This window comes from Brassica napus, chromosome C8, assembly GCF_020379485.1.
Source record: "Brassica napus cultivar Da-Ae chromosome C8, Da-Ae, whole genome shotgun sequence".
NCBI lineage: Eukaryota > Viridiplantae > Streptophyta > Magnoliopsida > Brassicales > Brassicaceae > Brassica > Brassica napus.
In genome coordinates this window covers 21,589,249-21,604,021 of record NC_063451.1, presented here as the reverse complement: position 1 = coordinate 21,604,021, position 14,773 = coordinate 21,589,249, and the positions used below count along the sequence as shown (strand labels likewise).

The window sequence follows — 14,773 nt, the reverse complement described above, 5'->3', positions numbered from 1 at the left end:
ATAGCAAATAAACCATTATATTAATGTACTATACTATATTCTATACTATATTAGTTTATTCGCAATGATCAAAACTTCTCTAAAGCATTTACAAAGTCAATTTGAGACAATAATTCTATACTAATTGAGGCAATAGTTCTATCATATTTCTTATATATGTAATAATCTGTCATGTTATAAGTTCCTAATTAGGATTTAGTTTGCGTAATATTAGAAAACATCTTATAGATTGTATTTGGGTTTATAAGTTCCTGGTTAGGGTTTAGATTTACCAAATAGGGGTATGTTGGGTGGATTAATTATGTATAGTTCTTACCGTATTTTGGATGTTGTACTTTGTCACTGAGATAGAATTGTACACTCGCAACATATGGTTAAGATTATATTTGGGTTTAGATTTAGTAACTAGGGGGTTTGTCTAGGGTTAATATTTAAGTGTGTGGGTAGGATTTAATATGTATGTTCTATACTATGGCTGATAAATTTTAAATATATAGTAAAACAGTTATAGATTATATTTGGTTTATAATTTACTGATTTTAGTATAGATTTACTAATTAAAGTAAAAAAACAGTGATGTGGATGACTTTGACACTGTCGTTGTCATTAGTGTGCACTAAATTTTAGCCACATCTCACTTTGTTGACATCATATTTAAGTATCTTATTCACCATATATTATTTTGGCCACATCATCTCTAACAACACAAAGTCACTGGATGATTACAAAAAAAAGGTAGAACCGGATAATAAATGACATAAATGTTAGTTATTACATTATGTCAAAATCAATGACATGCACTTAAATTCTTTTGCAATTTTAGACATCTCGCAAATTCTCCCCCTTTAATATCATATTTTGTTTACAGCATATTAGTAACCTATTAGCCTTATTTGGTTACAAAATCTGTTGTGACATGGATAGATGTTCCTAAGCATGGAACAAACTATAATACATCTTACTGTGAAGATAAGTTACATATATCAAATATTGTTCTTTTAAATGTTTTTATACCTTTAGTTTGTTAATCTTAACTTCAAAACTTACTTCTTTATTGTTGGTGTTGTATACAAGATCATTCAATCAATTTTTTTTCTTTTTGAGAAAGGGCCTTCAGATCATCCAATGAGTTAATCTCTTTTATTCTTCACAACATGTGCCTCTGTTACTGAAGGAAAACATTTGCAAGTTAAATTGTTTTAAAAACTGATTATTATATCTGCGTGGGTGTTGGGTGTATTGGTCACTTTTTCAATGAACGCCAACACACCGACCACGTTTTAGTTTTTGATTCACTATAACTTTGCATATATTTTGGTATTCTTGTCAAAGGCCGATAGAATCCAATATGGAATCTAATTCAAAATCAAAATAAACATAAAAAGAGATAATTTGATAAATACCCTATTTATTATTTAAATTTTCAAATTACTTTTTTCTTTTTGAAAACCACCCTTCTTAATATGTATAATTGGTAAGACATTTTAATCCTAATTTTAATTCCATTTAAAAACTATTAAGAAGTAAATTTTAAATTCGATTTTATTATTTTCCATGTTTGAAATTCATAAATGTTTTGAGATAAATACATGTTAGTATTTTAAAAACAATTGGATAAAAATTTTGAAGTATCATAAAGGTTTCTCAAACTTTTTCAGTTTTAAAAACTCTAAAAAATAATTTACACAACAGAATTGTAATTATATTTATATTCATTATTCATACAATCGTTTTAACTTTTTCCAATAAGTGAATAATTATTATTAAATTTTGTTATAACTTCAAACGAAATTCGGTTTCCACAGCTAAGCAAAAACACTGAAGCTAAATGAAACTACAATTGAACATTCAAAATCCACTATTTTGATTGATTTAGAAATCCATATAGTATTTATAAATCCAAGTAAAATATGCAAATCCGGAGGTTTTTCCTCGGATTTGAGTCTTTGTATTTTTAACTAAAAAATCTAAACAAATCCATTCAAATTCATTATTAAATCAAATATATTAGTAAATCCGTACGATTGAACAACGCTTGATTTGATATAGAATTTATGAATCATTAAACCAATAACACATGATTTTAATACATATTTGAAAATCATAGAACCAATAACACTAGATTTAGTTCGAATTTTTAAATCCATTAAAATACAAAAACCAATAACCCTGTTATTGGTTTATATATTTTGATTGATTTAGAAATCCATATAGTATTTATAAATCCAAGTAAAATATGCAAATCCGGAGGTTTTTCCTCGGATTTGAGTCTTTGTATTTTTAACTAAAAAATCCAAACAAATTCATTCAAATCCATTATTAAATCAAATATATTAGTAAATCCGTACGATTGAATAACACTTGATTTGATATAGAATTTATGAATCATTAAACCAATAACACATGATTTTAATACAGATTTGAAAATCATAGAACCAATAACACTAGATTTAGTTCGGATTTTCAAATCCATTAAAATAAAAAAACCAATAACCCCTACTTAATCTAAAGAAACAACATGTTTTTTAAAATACGATTTTTTGTTGAGCTAATTCTAGTTGGAATTGTAAAGTTCCCACGTCTGTAAACCCGAAGCACTCCAGCTTCACTTTCCATCCTCTAACAATATAAACTCTAAAAAACTGTTTACACAACAGCATTGTAATTATATCTATATTCATTATTCATACAATCGTTTTAACTTTTTCCAATAAGTGAATAATTATTATTAAATTTTGTTATAAGTTCAAACGAAATTCGGTCCCACAGCTAAGCAAAAACACTGAAGCTAAATGAAACTAAAATTGAACATTCAAAATCCACTTAATCTAAAGAAACAGACATGTTTTCTAAAATACGATTTTTTGTTGAGCTAATTCTAGTTGGAATTGTAAAGTTCCTACGTCTGTACACCCGAAGCACTCCGGCTTCACTTTCCATCCTCCAACAATATAAACTGTTACATAACCAAAACAAATGGAGAGAGAGAGAGAGAGAGAAAGAGAGAGAGAGAGAGAGAGAGAGAGAGAGAGAGAGAGAGAGAGAGAGAGAGAGAGAGGAGACTGCGGGTGGAGTTGGACATCAGGTGGGTCATTCCTGATGGGAAGTAATTGACCTGTAACAGCAGCTTCTTGTAAGATAACGATATTCTAGCTTCAAGTTCAATATAAAGGTACTGATACTGTGAAGAGCCATAGACATGCGTTCAGATGTTTTCATGTTGAGCAGGTACCTTTGTTCTCTCGCTTCCTCTTATTCCCCATATACCTCTCTGCTTTAGCTGTCGAACTGATAATTGATATTCAAACCCATCGAAGAGAAATATTAACTTACACAAAAGACAATGATAACTATCCAAACCCATTGAATTAGCTTTTCAAAGCTAGAAAATAACACATACACACGATTTCAGAGCTGAAAAGTTGGAATCTTTAAAGAGTAGAGATGGTAACTTACAGGAAGAAGACAGTCAGCGAGAATAACACACAAACACACACATTGAGTTGTAGTCAGCGAAAAACTGCAAAACCAAAAACGTTTGAGAATTATACTCAAGTCTAATCATTCATAAAGTTCATGCTGCTGCCTTCAGACAAAGATCAGAACGTTGTAAGAAAAAAACTTACCCAATCTTCATTCTTGGTGAGAAACTCGGCAACAGTAGACTTATGCCTTGTTAGCAGTTCCTGCAAGAACATATTACGGTGTTGGAGTTATAATTGCATGTTGACACTTGATAGTGGCAGCAGGAAAAGATTCAAGTGAGAAAATGCAACTTGTTAGAACCTTAAAAGTTGCAGCAGCATCGGAAGCAATGTCGAAATTAGGAAGCTATATGTAATCAAAGAACTTGTTCACATGCTCCGACTCCAAAACATATCTGAATCCACGGAAATGATTTTGGATCAAACCCATTTTCATAAATATCTTTGAACAGATGGATCACTTTCACAGGTAGTAAGCTGAAGAAATATGAAACAATCTAACTCACATTTCTCAACAATCTGATGGCGGATGCACTCCCTAAACATAGCACCATATGCAAAGCCAAGTCCGTATTCTCAAACCTGACACAAAACATGGAAAGCTATTATAAATGGTATAAAAAAATGAGAAATCTCTTGATTCGGAAACTACCAACTTAGATTATAAGAACGGACCAATAACACTCACCCGTCCATCAAAATATCCATGAGATCAACGTTGGCTTCAAGATAATCAGAAGCAATCAGGCTTGAATTCACTTGTTTCAGACCTTTTCTTCGCGTTTGGATTCACGAAGGTCAGGCAAAGACTTGGGATCGATCAGCGTAGAGAAGGAGATCACGGGTCTGACGGACGATGTTGCGAGGCTTGGACTTGAATCAAACACTCTAGATAGATTGATTGATTGTCATCATCAGTAAAAAGTATTTCTTCCGTTTCATTCTAAGTTTATGCACACAGATTAAAAAAACATATGATTTTGTATATTTCCAAAATAAAAACAAAATTACTAATACACATAACCATATTTCAACTAATAAAAAAATAAAGTAGAGAATCTTATTAATAAAATTTGCATTGAAACGTTTATTTTGAAACTATATTTTTTTCCTGACAGTGCCTCAAGAAATCAAAGCCCAATTGTAAAAGGCCCGTTATAGTTTCGAGACTAAGGCCCGAAGGCTAGAATACGACGTCGTATCTTAAATAACCCTACGCAAGAAGAAGTAGTACATCCATCGTTTAGAGAGAAGAAGAAAGAGAGAAGAGGCAAGTTTTAACAATGGCGGTAGAAGACACTTCCAAGCCTGTTGTCGTTGCGGAAGAAGCGAACCCTAACCCTACAGACCATCCGATTGATCGATACCATGAAGAAGGCGACGATGCGGAGGAAGGAGAGATCGCCGGCGGCGAAACAGACGGAGACGAATCGAGCAAATCCGCCGTTCCGCAGTCGCATCCGTTGGAGCATTCGTGGACTTTCTGGTTCGATAACCCTTCTGTTAAACTAAAGCAGACGACTTGGGGAAGCTCCTTGCGATCCGTGTTCACTTTCTCCACCGTCGAGGAGTTCTGGAGGTTAGGGCTTTTTACAAAAACTAATAATTTATTCTTACAATGATTATTTCGACATGGGTTTTAAGTTTGGTTTTGTCTAGATTATGTTTTCTCGAGGAAAGTTATGTTCTTTCTTGTTGGGTTAAGTGAAGTCACTTGTTCTTGTCTGTTTCTGAAGTATTACTTGTTTGGTGTTTGAATTATGGAGGTCGGGCCTTACAAAAAACAATCTTTTGCTCTTACAAATGATTGATTATACGACATGGGTTTTCTCTAGATTATGTTTTCTCGAGGAAAGTTATGTTCTTTGTTGGTGGGTTAGCTTCCGTGAACTCACCTGTTCTTGTCTGTTTCTGAAGTATTACTTGTATGGTGTTTGAAATTGTAGCTACTGCTTATATGTTGAGGTCATATTTGTTAAGACATTGAACCAGGGAATCATCGGTCTTATTTTGTCGCGTGTGTACATACTTTCTTGTGTTCTTCTTTTTGATTTGTGAGTCTCTCTCAATGGGATTTAAGGACTTGTCTTTGGCTCTATTTGATTTCATCTTACTTTGGTTGCAGTCTGTTCAATAACATGAAGGGTCCGAGCAAGTTAGCTGGCGGAGCTGACTTCTACTGTTTCAAACAAAATATCGAACCTAAGTGGGAGGATCCTATTTGTGCAAATGGAGGCAAATGGACTATGAACTTCCCGAAGGAGAAGTCTGATAAGCCCTGGCTTTACACCGTATGGTTTTGATTCTTCTTACTTGACCACATGATTCTTGTTTCACCATCCATTCGAGTCTGATTGGGTTTTTGTTTTTTCCATGTAGTTGCTTGCGTTGATTGGAGAACAGTTTGACCATGGAGATGAGATATGTGGAGCTGTTGTCAACGTTAGAGGAAAGCAAGAGAGGATTTCCATTTGGACCAAAAATGCTTCCAACGAAGCTGCTCAGGTTAAAGATCATTTATTGACAAAGACACGTTAAATTGTCTCTCTTCCGGCTAAAAGACCTGAAAATTCGTGTTTCCTTTGATGTTGCAGGTGAGCATTGGGAGACAATGGAAGGAGTTTATTGATTACAACAACAGCATCGGTTTCATCATCCATGTAAGAAGAGAGCTTCTTTTGAATACTTATTCATAAGTTTTTTTTTTAATATCTCACTGTCTGTATTGGTTTGTTTTTTTCTTCAGGAGGATGCCAAGAAGCTGGACAGGGGCGCGAAGAGCGCTTACACCGCTTGAAACCCCAACAACTCTCTCAAATGTTTACACCGTTTCAAATACAGTTTTGTATGTGAGAGATTTCTATTTACATTTTCAAAACATGACTTGACACTAGTATTATTAATGTATTTGTATGGTCGTCATAAAAATTTACCTTTTATAAATTCAGACTTCTTGATGTTCCATTGGTTTTCATGTGGAAGAAGTATACATTGAAAAATATTCCTTATAAATAGCGCAAGTTAAAAAAAATGAATAGAAATTCACTATTTTCATTGATTCTCCAGACGTTTGTTAAAAATTTACTGGAGTTGACATAAGTTCAATTGACAAAACTCCTCAAGACTTATTGAGCCATTAAAACCTAAATAATTTTCTATAACATCTGCTATTAATTTAGGATTCTATTTTTATTTACTATTAACAAATCATAATACGACCACTTAAAGAATTAGTTAACGTGACATATTTGATTATTTACATTAATAACAAAACTAACTATAAATTATTATTTTCTTAATTATAACAATATCTCTTGAGAAAAAATCTAACAAAATCTTACTTAAAATTTAAATATTTTTATAAAATAAAATATTAATTAATTTCGTAATCACTAATATAATATTATTATAAATCAATGTTAACTAAAATTTTATTATAAAACAAGAAAATAAAAATTATATACTATTTTTATTAAATTCTATAATTATATTATGTATTATATAAAAATAGAAGTGTTATATGAATTAAATATGAAAAATAATATTAAATAGGTAAATTAACAAAAAAAAAATTAATTTTTTCATTTAAATAAATTATCACTCATCATTAAAATAGACTAAAATTTATTAAGTATATAATATTTTTATACAAAAAATAAATTTATTAACATAGGTTAAACTTTTATACCTACAACTATAAATTTGTTTAATTATAATTTTTTTTAAGTATAACAAAATCTGTTGAGAAAATTTATTAAATATTACCAAAAATTCAAATATTTTTTTATAAAATAATATATTAATGTAGTAACAAAAAAAAAATTAAAACATTTGTAACAATATCAAATACATTTATAAAATTAAAAATATCCGCACGGACATGTGGGTTAAAATCTAGTTACTTGTTTAATTGTCAAGAATGGTACATTCGTCCTTTCAATTAGGGGTGGGCAAAAAAACCGAACCGAATCGAGTCAAACCGAACCAACCGAACCGAAACCGATTCAAACCAAACCAATGTCTCGGTTGAAGATTTCTCCAACCCGAATGGTTCGGTTCAGTTCGGTTTAAAACTGTACTGAACCGAAAAACCGATGTGTTTTTGTAATCATTTAAATTAAAAGTATTAGCAATATCAATATACTAAAATTCTAATACTAAACGATATATTTTCCATTTTTTATTCATTAACATGTATTCTTCTAACCTAATATGTAATCATCAAAATATTTGATTTAAAATATTTCATTCATTGCAGTCTTTTTAATTTTAATGATATAAGAGACATTAATTAATGATGTCTTTTTTTTTACTTTAATTAACTTCTATTTGTTTTAATTCTTATACTCCCTCCGTATTTTTTTTATTTGACGTTTTCCAGCTTTGCACAAACATTAAGAAAACTGATGCTTTTAACCTTTTCAATTGCTTTAGATTAGTTTTTTAGTCATAAAGATGCTAGAAGTCACGCTAATATTACAAGGGTAGAAACATCAACTTCTATCATTATTCGCATTGGACTCCATAAACGTCAAGTATATTGACACAAAAAAAAGAATCATTAGAACGTCAACTATTCCCGAACGGAGGGAGTATATACTTTTGTGATTTTTAAAGGTTTTTTGTTTCAGTTTTATATTAAATTTAGTTCACATAGTTTATATTTTCATAATTTATGTTGTAAAACATAATTTTTCTAAAAAAAATTAAACTAAGAAGAATCTAATTAAACCGATCCAAAAAAACCGAGCTGAATACAAACCGAACCGAATATAAACCGAACCAAACCAAACTAACTATGGTTTACTTCAGTTGAAAAAATACTATAACCTAACTAATCAAACCGAACCCGAACTGAACCGAGAAAATAACCGCGAGAAAATAACCGAAGTGTCCATCCCTGCTTTCAATGATGCATGAGTAGGTGTCTTTTCAATGATACATTGACACTTTGGTATCTTTGGAAAGTTTTATTCCCCTATCTTGGAGGCCTGAACAAATCAAAAGGCCGTCAAGCTTGGAGGTTTGGTTGCTACATTTTGTAGATGAAAATATGAATAAGTGAAAAAAAAAAATTATGAATAAGTGTGGGGGGGGGGGAGTAGGAGTCTAAAATGTTGGTAGGTTACAATTGTCGTAATCTTATATTTAATTTGTTTCTTTCATTATATTGAGTGTTTCACTGATATTTCTATATTCTTTACATTTCATTTTAGAAAATTTACAATAATATTGTTCCCCTTGGTAATTAGTTGTTAATATACTTATCGTGTAAAGTATAGTTAAATTGGGTCCATAGCTCAGTGGTAGAGCAATTGACTGCAGATCAATAGGTCACCGGTTCGAACCCGGTTTGGCCCTACTTTTATCATTAATTCTAAAATAATTTCGTTTTAGTTTCCACATAAATACCACCAACTAACACGACTCCTGTAGAATTGAGAGTATGGCTGAGGCACATGTTGACATCACTCACTGAATTACCCACATGTTTCCACATAAATACCACCAACTAACACGACTCCTGTAGAATTGAGAGTATGGCTGAGGCACATGCTGACATCACTCACTGAATTACCCATATGTTTCTGAAAACTCTTACTTACTACCGGCTACCTTTATTTGTTAGTTCACTTGTTCAGTGTCTTCTATCGGCTTGCTCATCTTGAGCTAAATTCATGTGCTCAAGGTTGATGGGATCTCTCCAGCACAGATGCTCCAAAATTTCAGATTTCTCGTGTGTTGTTTGTGTTACAAAAAAAAATTACAAAGTTTAATAGATGCAAAACAAACCCCAAGATCTACTTTGTTTGTCTAATACATTACTAGGACATGTAGCAGTGCTGACTTTGCATTTTTACTAATGTAGGTGTTTCTGGAATTTTTGAAAGTATAAGCTTTCTCCTGTGGTCTAAAGGTAAGCAGTATCTTTCTCAACGTTATGCTATTTCTTTTTGACTTGCTGTTTACTCTGGCTATTTTTTGTTCTTAAATTGATTTGTTCTTGCACACTTTTAGACTCAAGGCAATGATGTTCTTTGGTGTGATATATGACGGGGAAGGTTTTGGTCAAGTGTGCTGACTTCTCCAATCAAAGAACCTAGACGTACACGCATGTAAGTAAATCTGTAAATATCACGGTTCGTAGCTGTTAGATGAAGACCACCGATCCAAATGAAATTTCAGGTCACATTTAAATCATACGATCAACACGCTAAAATTTACTTTACTATCACTCTTCAGTTGTCTAAAAATCTTTTCTGTTTTCAGGTACCAATGTTCACAGCGTCTGATTCAACGTGTATGGTTTCTTAAGGTACGAGCATGGCTTTAGACTTTTAAACACTGCTTTTTAGCTGCTTGGTGGTCCAATAAGGTCATCCACTTTAGTCGCTAGCATAGACAAAAAAAAGTTTTGTGCTTTGTCATTGATTATCCCAAAACAGATCACTTTTTTTTAATCTTTGGTTCTTTGAATTAACCGGTGAATTCGAATAATTTCGTGACATGTATGGGAGAAGAGTGGATATAGCACGGTCGAGTGGGTTCGGTTACTTTCATACATAACCAAAGTTGGTTACTGCGAAAATCAAATGTTGAAAGTTACACTTTTTCATTTACAGGAAACCAATTTGGATGTTCGTTTTGGTAAAAAGGATGTTTTGTATTGCTCAGCTAAATATATGTTGGGTGCCAATATTAGTTTTACATTCCAGTGGGTCTATGTACTTTTATTTGGTGTAGCATTAAAAATTAGTAATTTCAGGTTGTCAATTAATTTGGAATCTATATAGTATATACACATTTCTCTAAATACATCATTTTTCTTAAAATGACGAGGCAAGAGAAGGACATAATGGTCAAAATAAAATGATGTCATTTTCAGTAGTGATTGTATTTAAGATCTGATGAAGCATATACTTGATCAAAAAAAAAAAAAAAAAATTCTGACACGTCAAAGTACAAACCATGTTTATTTTGGATTTTCCAAAACACAGTCAATCCAAAATCTGGGGGTTTGATTGTTGTATTTTAATATTCGAAAACTCAAACTAAATCTATTGTTATTGGTTCTATGATTTTTAAATCTGTATTAAAATCATGTGTTATTGGTTTAATGATTCATAAATTCTTTATCAAATCAAGTGTGATTCAATCGTACGGATTTACTAATATATTTGATTTTATAATGGATTTGAATGGATTTTTTAGTTAAAAATACAAAGGAGATGTTATTATTTATGCTTGAAATGATGTATTTATATAAAAGATGATCTGATCTAATCGGATTTTGAAGGTTTAGAAATCTTATATGCTTAATATTATGGAAACAAAATTAATGATATTCGAAATTCTGTTACCATATAGGAGAATCGTATCCCCTATATATTAATTGAGAAACATTTGAAAAGATGTAACCTCAATTTTGTATTAATTAAAATAGGCTCCAATGCATAGGTGGCACTCAATTAGATAATCAATTACATTCAATTGAAAAATAAGTAGGTCCACATTCGATTTTTATATGTTGTTAGATACATAAGTTGGTCAAACTATATGATATAATGATATGATATGCTATTTTCTTTCCTTAAATAAAACCTACGGAATTACCATAAATGACTAATATATATATGACAATTAATGATTTTAATAATAAAGATTTGATAACAATTTATATCTCCTCCATCATTTTTCGTTTAATTTTATATTATTAAAATAAATTAAACAATCAAATTAGCTATAAAAGTAAAATTTAGATTTTTTCGTATATGTTATATTTTGAATTTTTAAAACGACAATAAATGACTAAAACTATTAAAATTATTATGTTAAAAATTAATGATCAATGGTTTAACATTTTTATTATAAGAAGATACACATGATTTTAAAACCATATGAGTAAAAAATATCATTTAATAATAAAATAAATATATATATATATATATATTAAACACTATATACCATAAGATTACATAAATATTTTAATATTAAAACTTTCAATGAATTTTTAAGAACATTTATAAATTATAAACTTATTAAAGATTTCAGATTGAAAATTTTGTTATCGATGATTTAAATATTTTGTTATAAAATGATATGAATGATCATAGAACCGTATGATTATAAATTCTTATTTAATAAATAACTATATAAAATATACTATTCTTAGAAAAATAGGTTGGTCCATCTTAACTTATATTACACTTTTTATTAAACTAACTATCGAATTGATAAATAATGTACCAAAAAATGTTTTGCACTTTCCTTAAATAAAAGCTACGAAATTACCTAATATGATTAACATATATGTGAAAATTAATTATTATGAATAATAAATATTTGATAACAATTTTTGTATCTTAGTTCTTTTTAAAAATTTTATATTATTAAAAGATATTAAAAATCACATTAATATATAATAAAAAAATTATATTTTTTTTATATGTTATATTTTGAATTTTTCAGAACGTCTATAAATTTAGAAATTTGAAGATCCCCACTCTTAAAATTTTGTGATCAATAGATTATTTTTTTGTCATAATAAGTTACAAATGATCATAAAATTGTATTAATATGAACTTTTATTTAATATTATAAGAAGATACACATGATTTAAAACCATATGAGTAAAAAATATTATTTAATAATAAAACACATATATATATATAGATTAAACTATATACCATAAGATCACATAAATATTTTAATATTAAAACTTTCAATGAATTTTCAAAAATATTTATATATTATAAACTTATTAAGGATTTCACATTGAAAATTTTGTTATCGTTGATTTAAATATTCAGTTATAAAACAATATGAATGATCATAGAACTGTATGATTATAAATTCTCATTTAATAAATGACTATATAAAATATACTATTTTAAAAAAAATAGGTTGGTCCATCTTAACTTACATTATATTTTTTATTAAACTAACTATCGAATATTCGAATTGATAAATAATCTACCAAATTTTGTTTTTGCACTTTTCTTAATTAGAAGCTACGAAATTACCTAATATGATTAACGTATATATGAAAATTAATTATTATGAATAATAAATATTTGATAACAATTTTGGTATCTTAGTTCTTTTTTAAAATTTTATATTATTAAAAGATATTAAAAATCACATTAAATATATAATAAAAACATTTATATTTTTTCTTATATGTTATATTTTGAATTTTTCAAAACGTCTATATATTATTAGAAATTTGAAGATTCTCACTCTGAAAATTTTGTGATCAATAGATTATTTTTTTGTTATAGTAAGTTACAAATGATCATAAAATATAACGCATATGATTTTTTATTTAATAAATATTCAAACTAAATAATATATATATATATATATATATATAAATACTAATGATTTAAAGCAACAAGATTGGCTGATCAATTTAGTTGTCCAGTTGAAATCTTTTAAAAGTATGTGAAAGATTAAAGTCAAAGTAAATATGAATTTAGAATAGTAGTTATATTTTACTAACCAAAATACCGAAAAAACCGAACCGAACCGAAACCAATCTGATATCTGGATTGAACACCCCTAATCCAAATGAAGCCAAACTATTGTTTCATTCTCCAAAATATAATAAAAATAATAACTTAATTCCGCGCAAGGCGCGAATCTTATCCTAGTAATATAGTAAATGCCTAATTATTAAATTCAAAACACTAAGACTCAAATCTGAGGGAAAACCTCTGGATTTGCATATTTTACTTGGATTTATAAATACTATATAGATTTCTAAATCAATCAAAATATATAAACCAATAACACCTAAAGTTATGTGAAAAACCCAAAATAAATAAAAATGCATTAATTTAAAAAAAAAGGAACTGAGTTAAAGGAGGACACCAAATCCAAAGAGTACATTACAACTACAAAGTGTAAATGGACTGGTCATCATTTAAGACAGCCTCTATATTCTAAACATCTTCAACTTAATTTATATCCCACTCTAAAATAAAATTCTCTAAAATATCATTTAGAGTGAAATTTGTTTTGTCTCCAGTTAGTTTTATAGTACTACTAGATGCTTTGTCCGCGCTACGCGCGGATTATGTCTTTTTAAATTTTGTCTCTATATATCTAAATTGCTTAGCAAAGTTTGTAAGACATAAGTTGAGTTTTAGATTTTATAGAGAAGTATAGATTTGCTCAAAAAAAAAAAGATAAAATTGTTTAAAACGTAAACAAATCTAGGTATCAAGTTGTGTGGGAAAGAGAATAATAATCCAAATGATGCATGAACTAAAGTCATTATTTGTTGCATGCTTTTGAATGATCTCTTATTCGCCATTTGAAATGCTTTATGTAATCAATTGATTTGTTGAAGTAGAAATTTGTTGTTGGTGATGAACTGAGTAGTAATTTGCCTGGAAAATATTAGATATTATTATTCTGTTGATAAAAAAATATATTTAGATATGTATTATTTCTTGATGTGTTTAAAAAAATTATGTACCTTGGAAAAGTTTAGGAATTATGCTTGTGATGATGACAACTTTAAATTTCATATTCTTCTTGCTTTGTAAGATGCTAAAATCTGTTGCTTGCTTGTCGTACAATATGAGTTTGACCATTGTCGACCTGAGATAGAAGTTTATGTATGAAGAGGATTATGATTTCGTTTTTAGCTATTGTGTTAGACTTACATGTTTAGCCGTAAACCAATCGTGGCATCAGTATTGATTTCTGGGTAGTACGGATTTGTTTTTTGTATTATGAGTATCTACCCGACAACATCTGCACATTGATTTTGAGTTAGAATAAAAATCCATGTTTGTTTAATTAATATTGGGATGACTTACTTACCTTGTAAGTAGGTGGGTGTAGTGACTAAGTGCAATAGATTTTTGTAATTCCGAGGAGAGAAAGTGTGAACTGGAAATATTGGACCGATGTCTAGAACTTTCGAAGCTATTGTCTTTTAGTCAATCTGAATGTAATACGGCAGTTGGGTGAGTTTTCGATGTCGTGAATTATGTATGACAGAAAACCCTGAAAACTCATATATGTCTCCCTCGGCCATATTTTCTGGGTCATTTGGCTGAATGTTTCCGGTGAGCCGACCTTCTAATAGTTGTCCCTGAAAGTGAACAAATTTTGTTGTGCCGAGCCATTGAAGTAAATAGTGAGTAGTTTAAATCAAATATGTTGGATTGGGAAATACATATATATGTATATGCTAAATTTAATTAAAGGCTTACGTGGTGGTCGTAGCACATGAAGCCGATGCAAATTTGAGTATTATTTGTTTGGTGTTTTCT

At 29.6% G+C, this 14,773-nt stretch overlaps 1 protein-coding gene, 1 long non-coding RNA gene and 1 other non-coding gene across 5 annotated transcripts; all 3 read left to right on the top strand.

Annotated features, from left to right (window-relative positions):
• The first annotated feature begins 4,689 nt into the window (after nt 1-4,689).
• Nucleotides 4,690-6,447, top strand: LOC106430633 (eukaryotic translation initiation factor 4E-1). The gene is made up of 5 exons (XM_013871410.3): nt 4,690-5,064; nt 5,611-5,776; nt 5,865-5,990; nt 6,080-6,145; nt 6,232-6,447. The coding sequence occupies exons 1-5, from the start codon at nt 4,769-4,771 to the stop codon at nt 6,280-6,282; spliced, it is 705 nt and encodes a 234-aa protein (XP_013726864.1). The 5' UTR covers nt 4,690-4,768; the 3' UTR covers nt 6,283-6,447.
• Nucleotides 6,448-8,592: 2,145 nt separating this feature from the next.
• On the top strand, nt 8,593-10,938 carry LOC106430625. 3 transcript variants are annotated; one of them, XR_007327866.1, is made up of 5 exons: nt 8,593-9,174; nt 9,355-9,402; nt 9,504-9,671; nt 9,756-9,801; nt 10,007-10,938. It is a non-coding gene; the product is annotated as an uncharacterized LOC106430625 (long non-coding RNA). The 3 variants fall into 3 exon arrangements; XR_002661940.2 differs by having other exon boundaries at nt 8,593-9,402; nt 10,109-10,938; XR_002661941.2 differs by having other exon boundaries at nt 8,593-9,402.
• TRNAC-GCA lies at nt 8,775-8,846 on the top strand. Its single transcript has one exon. It is a non-coding gene; the product is annotated as a tRNA-Cys (tRNA).
• Nucleotides 10,939-14,773: the final 3,835 nt, after the last annotated feature.

Bases quoted from the DNA above. Each gene is read 5' to 3' on its own strand.
- LOC106430633 (XM_013871410.3), top strand. From the start codon at position 4,769: ATGGCGGTAGAAGACACTTCCAAGCCTGTTGTCGTTGCGGAAGAAGCG. The intron at 5,065-5,610 runs GTTAGGGCTTTT...CTTTGGTTGCAG, and splicing joins ACCGTCGAGGAGTTCTGGAG to TCTGTTCAATAACATGAAGG. The intron at 5,777-5,864 runs GTATGGTTTTGA...TTTTCCATGTAG, and splicing joins ATAAGCCCTGGCTTTACACC to TTGCTTGCGTTGATTGGAGA.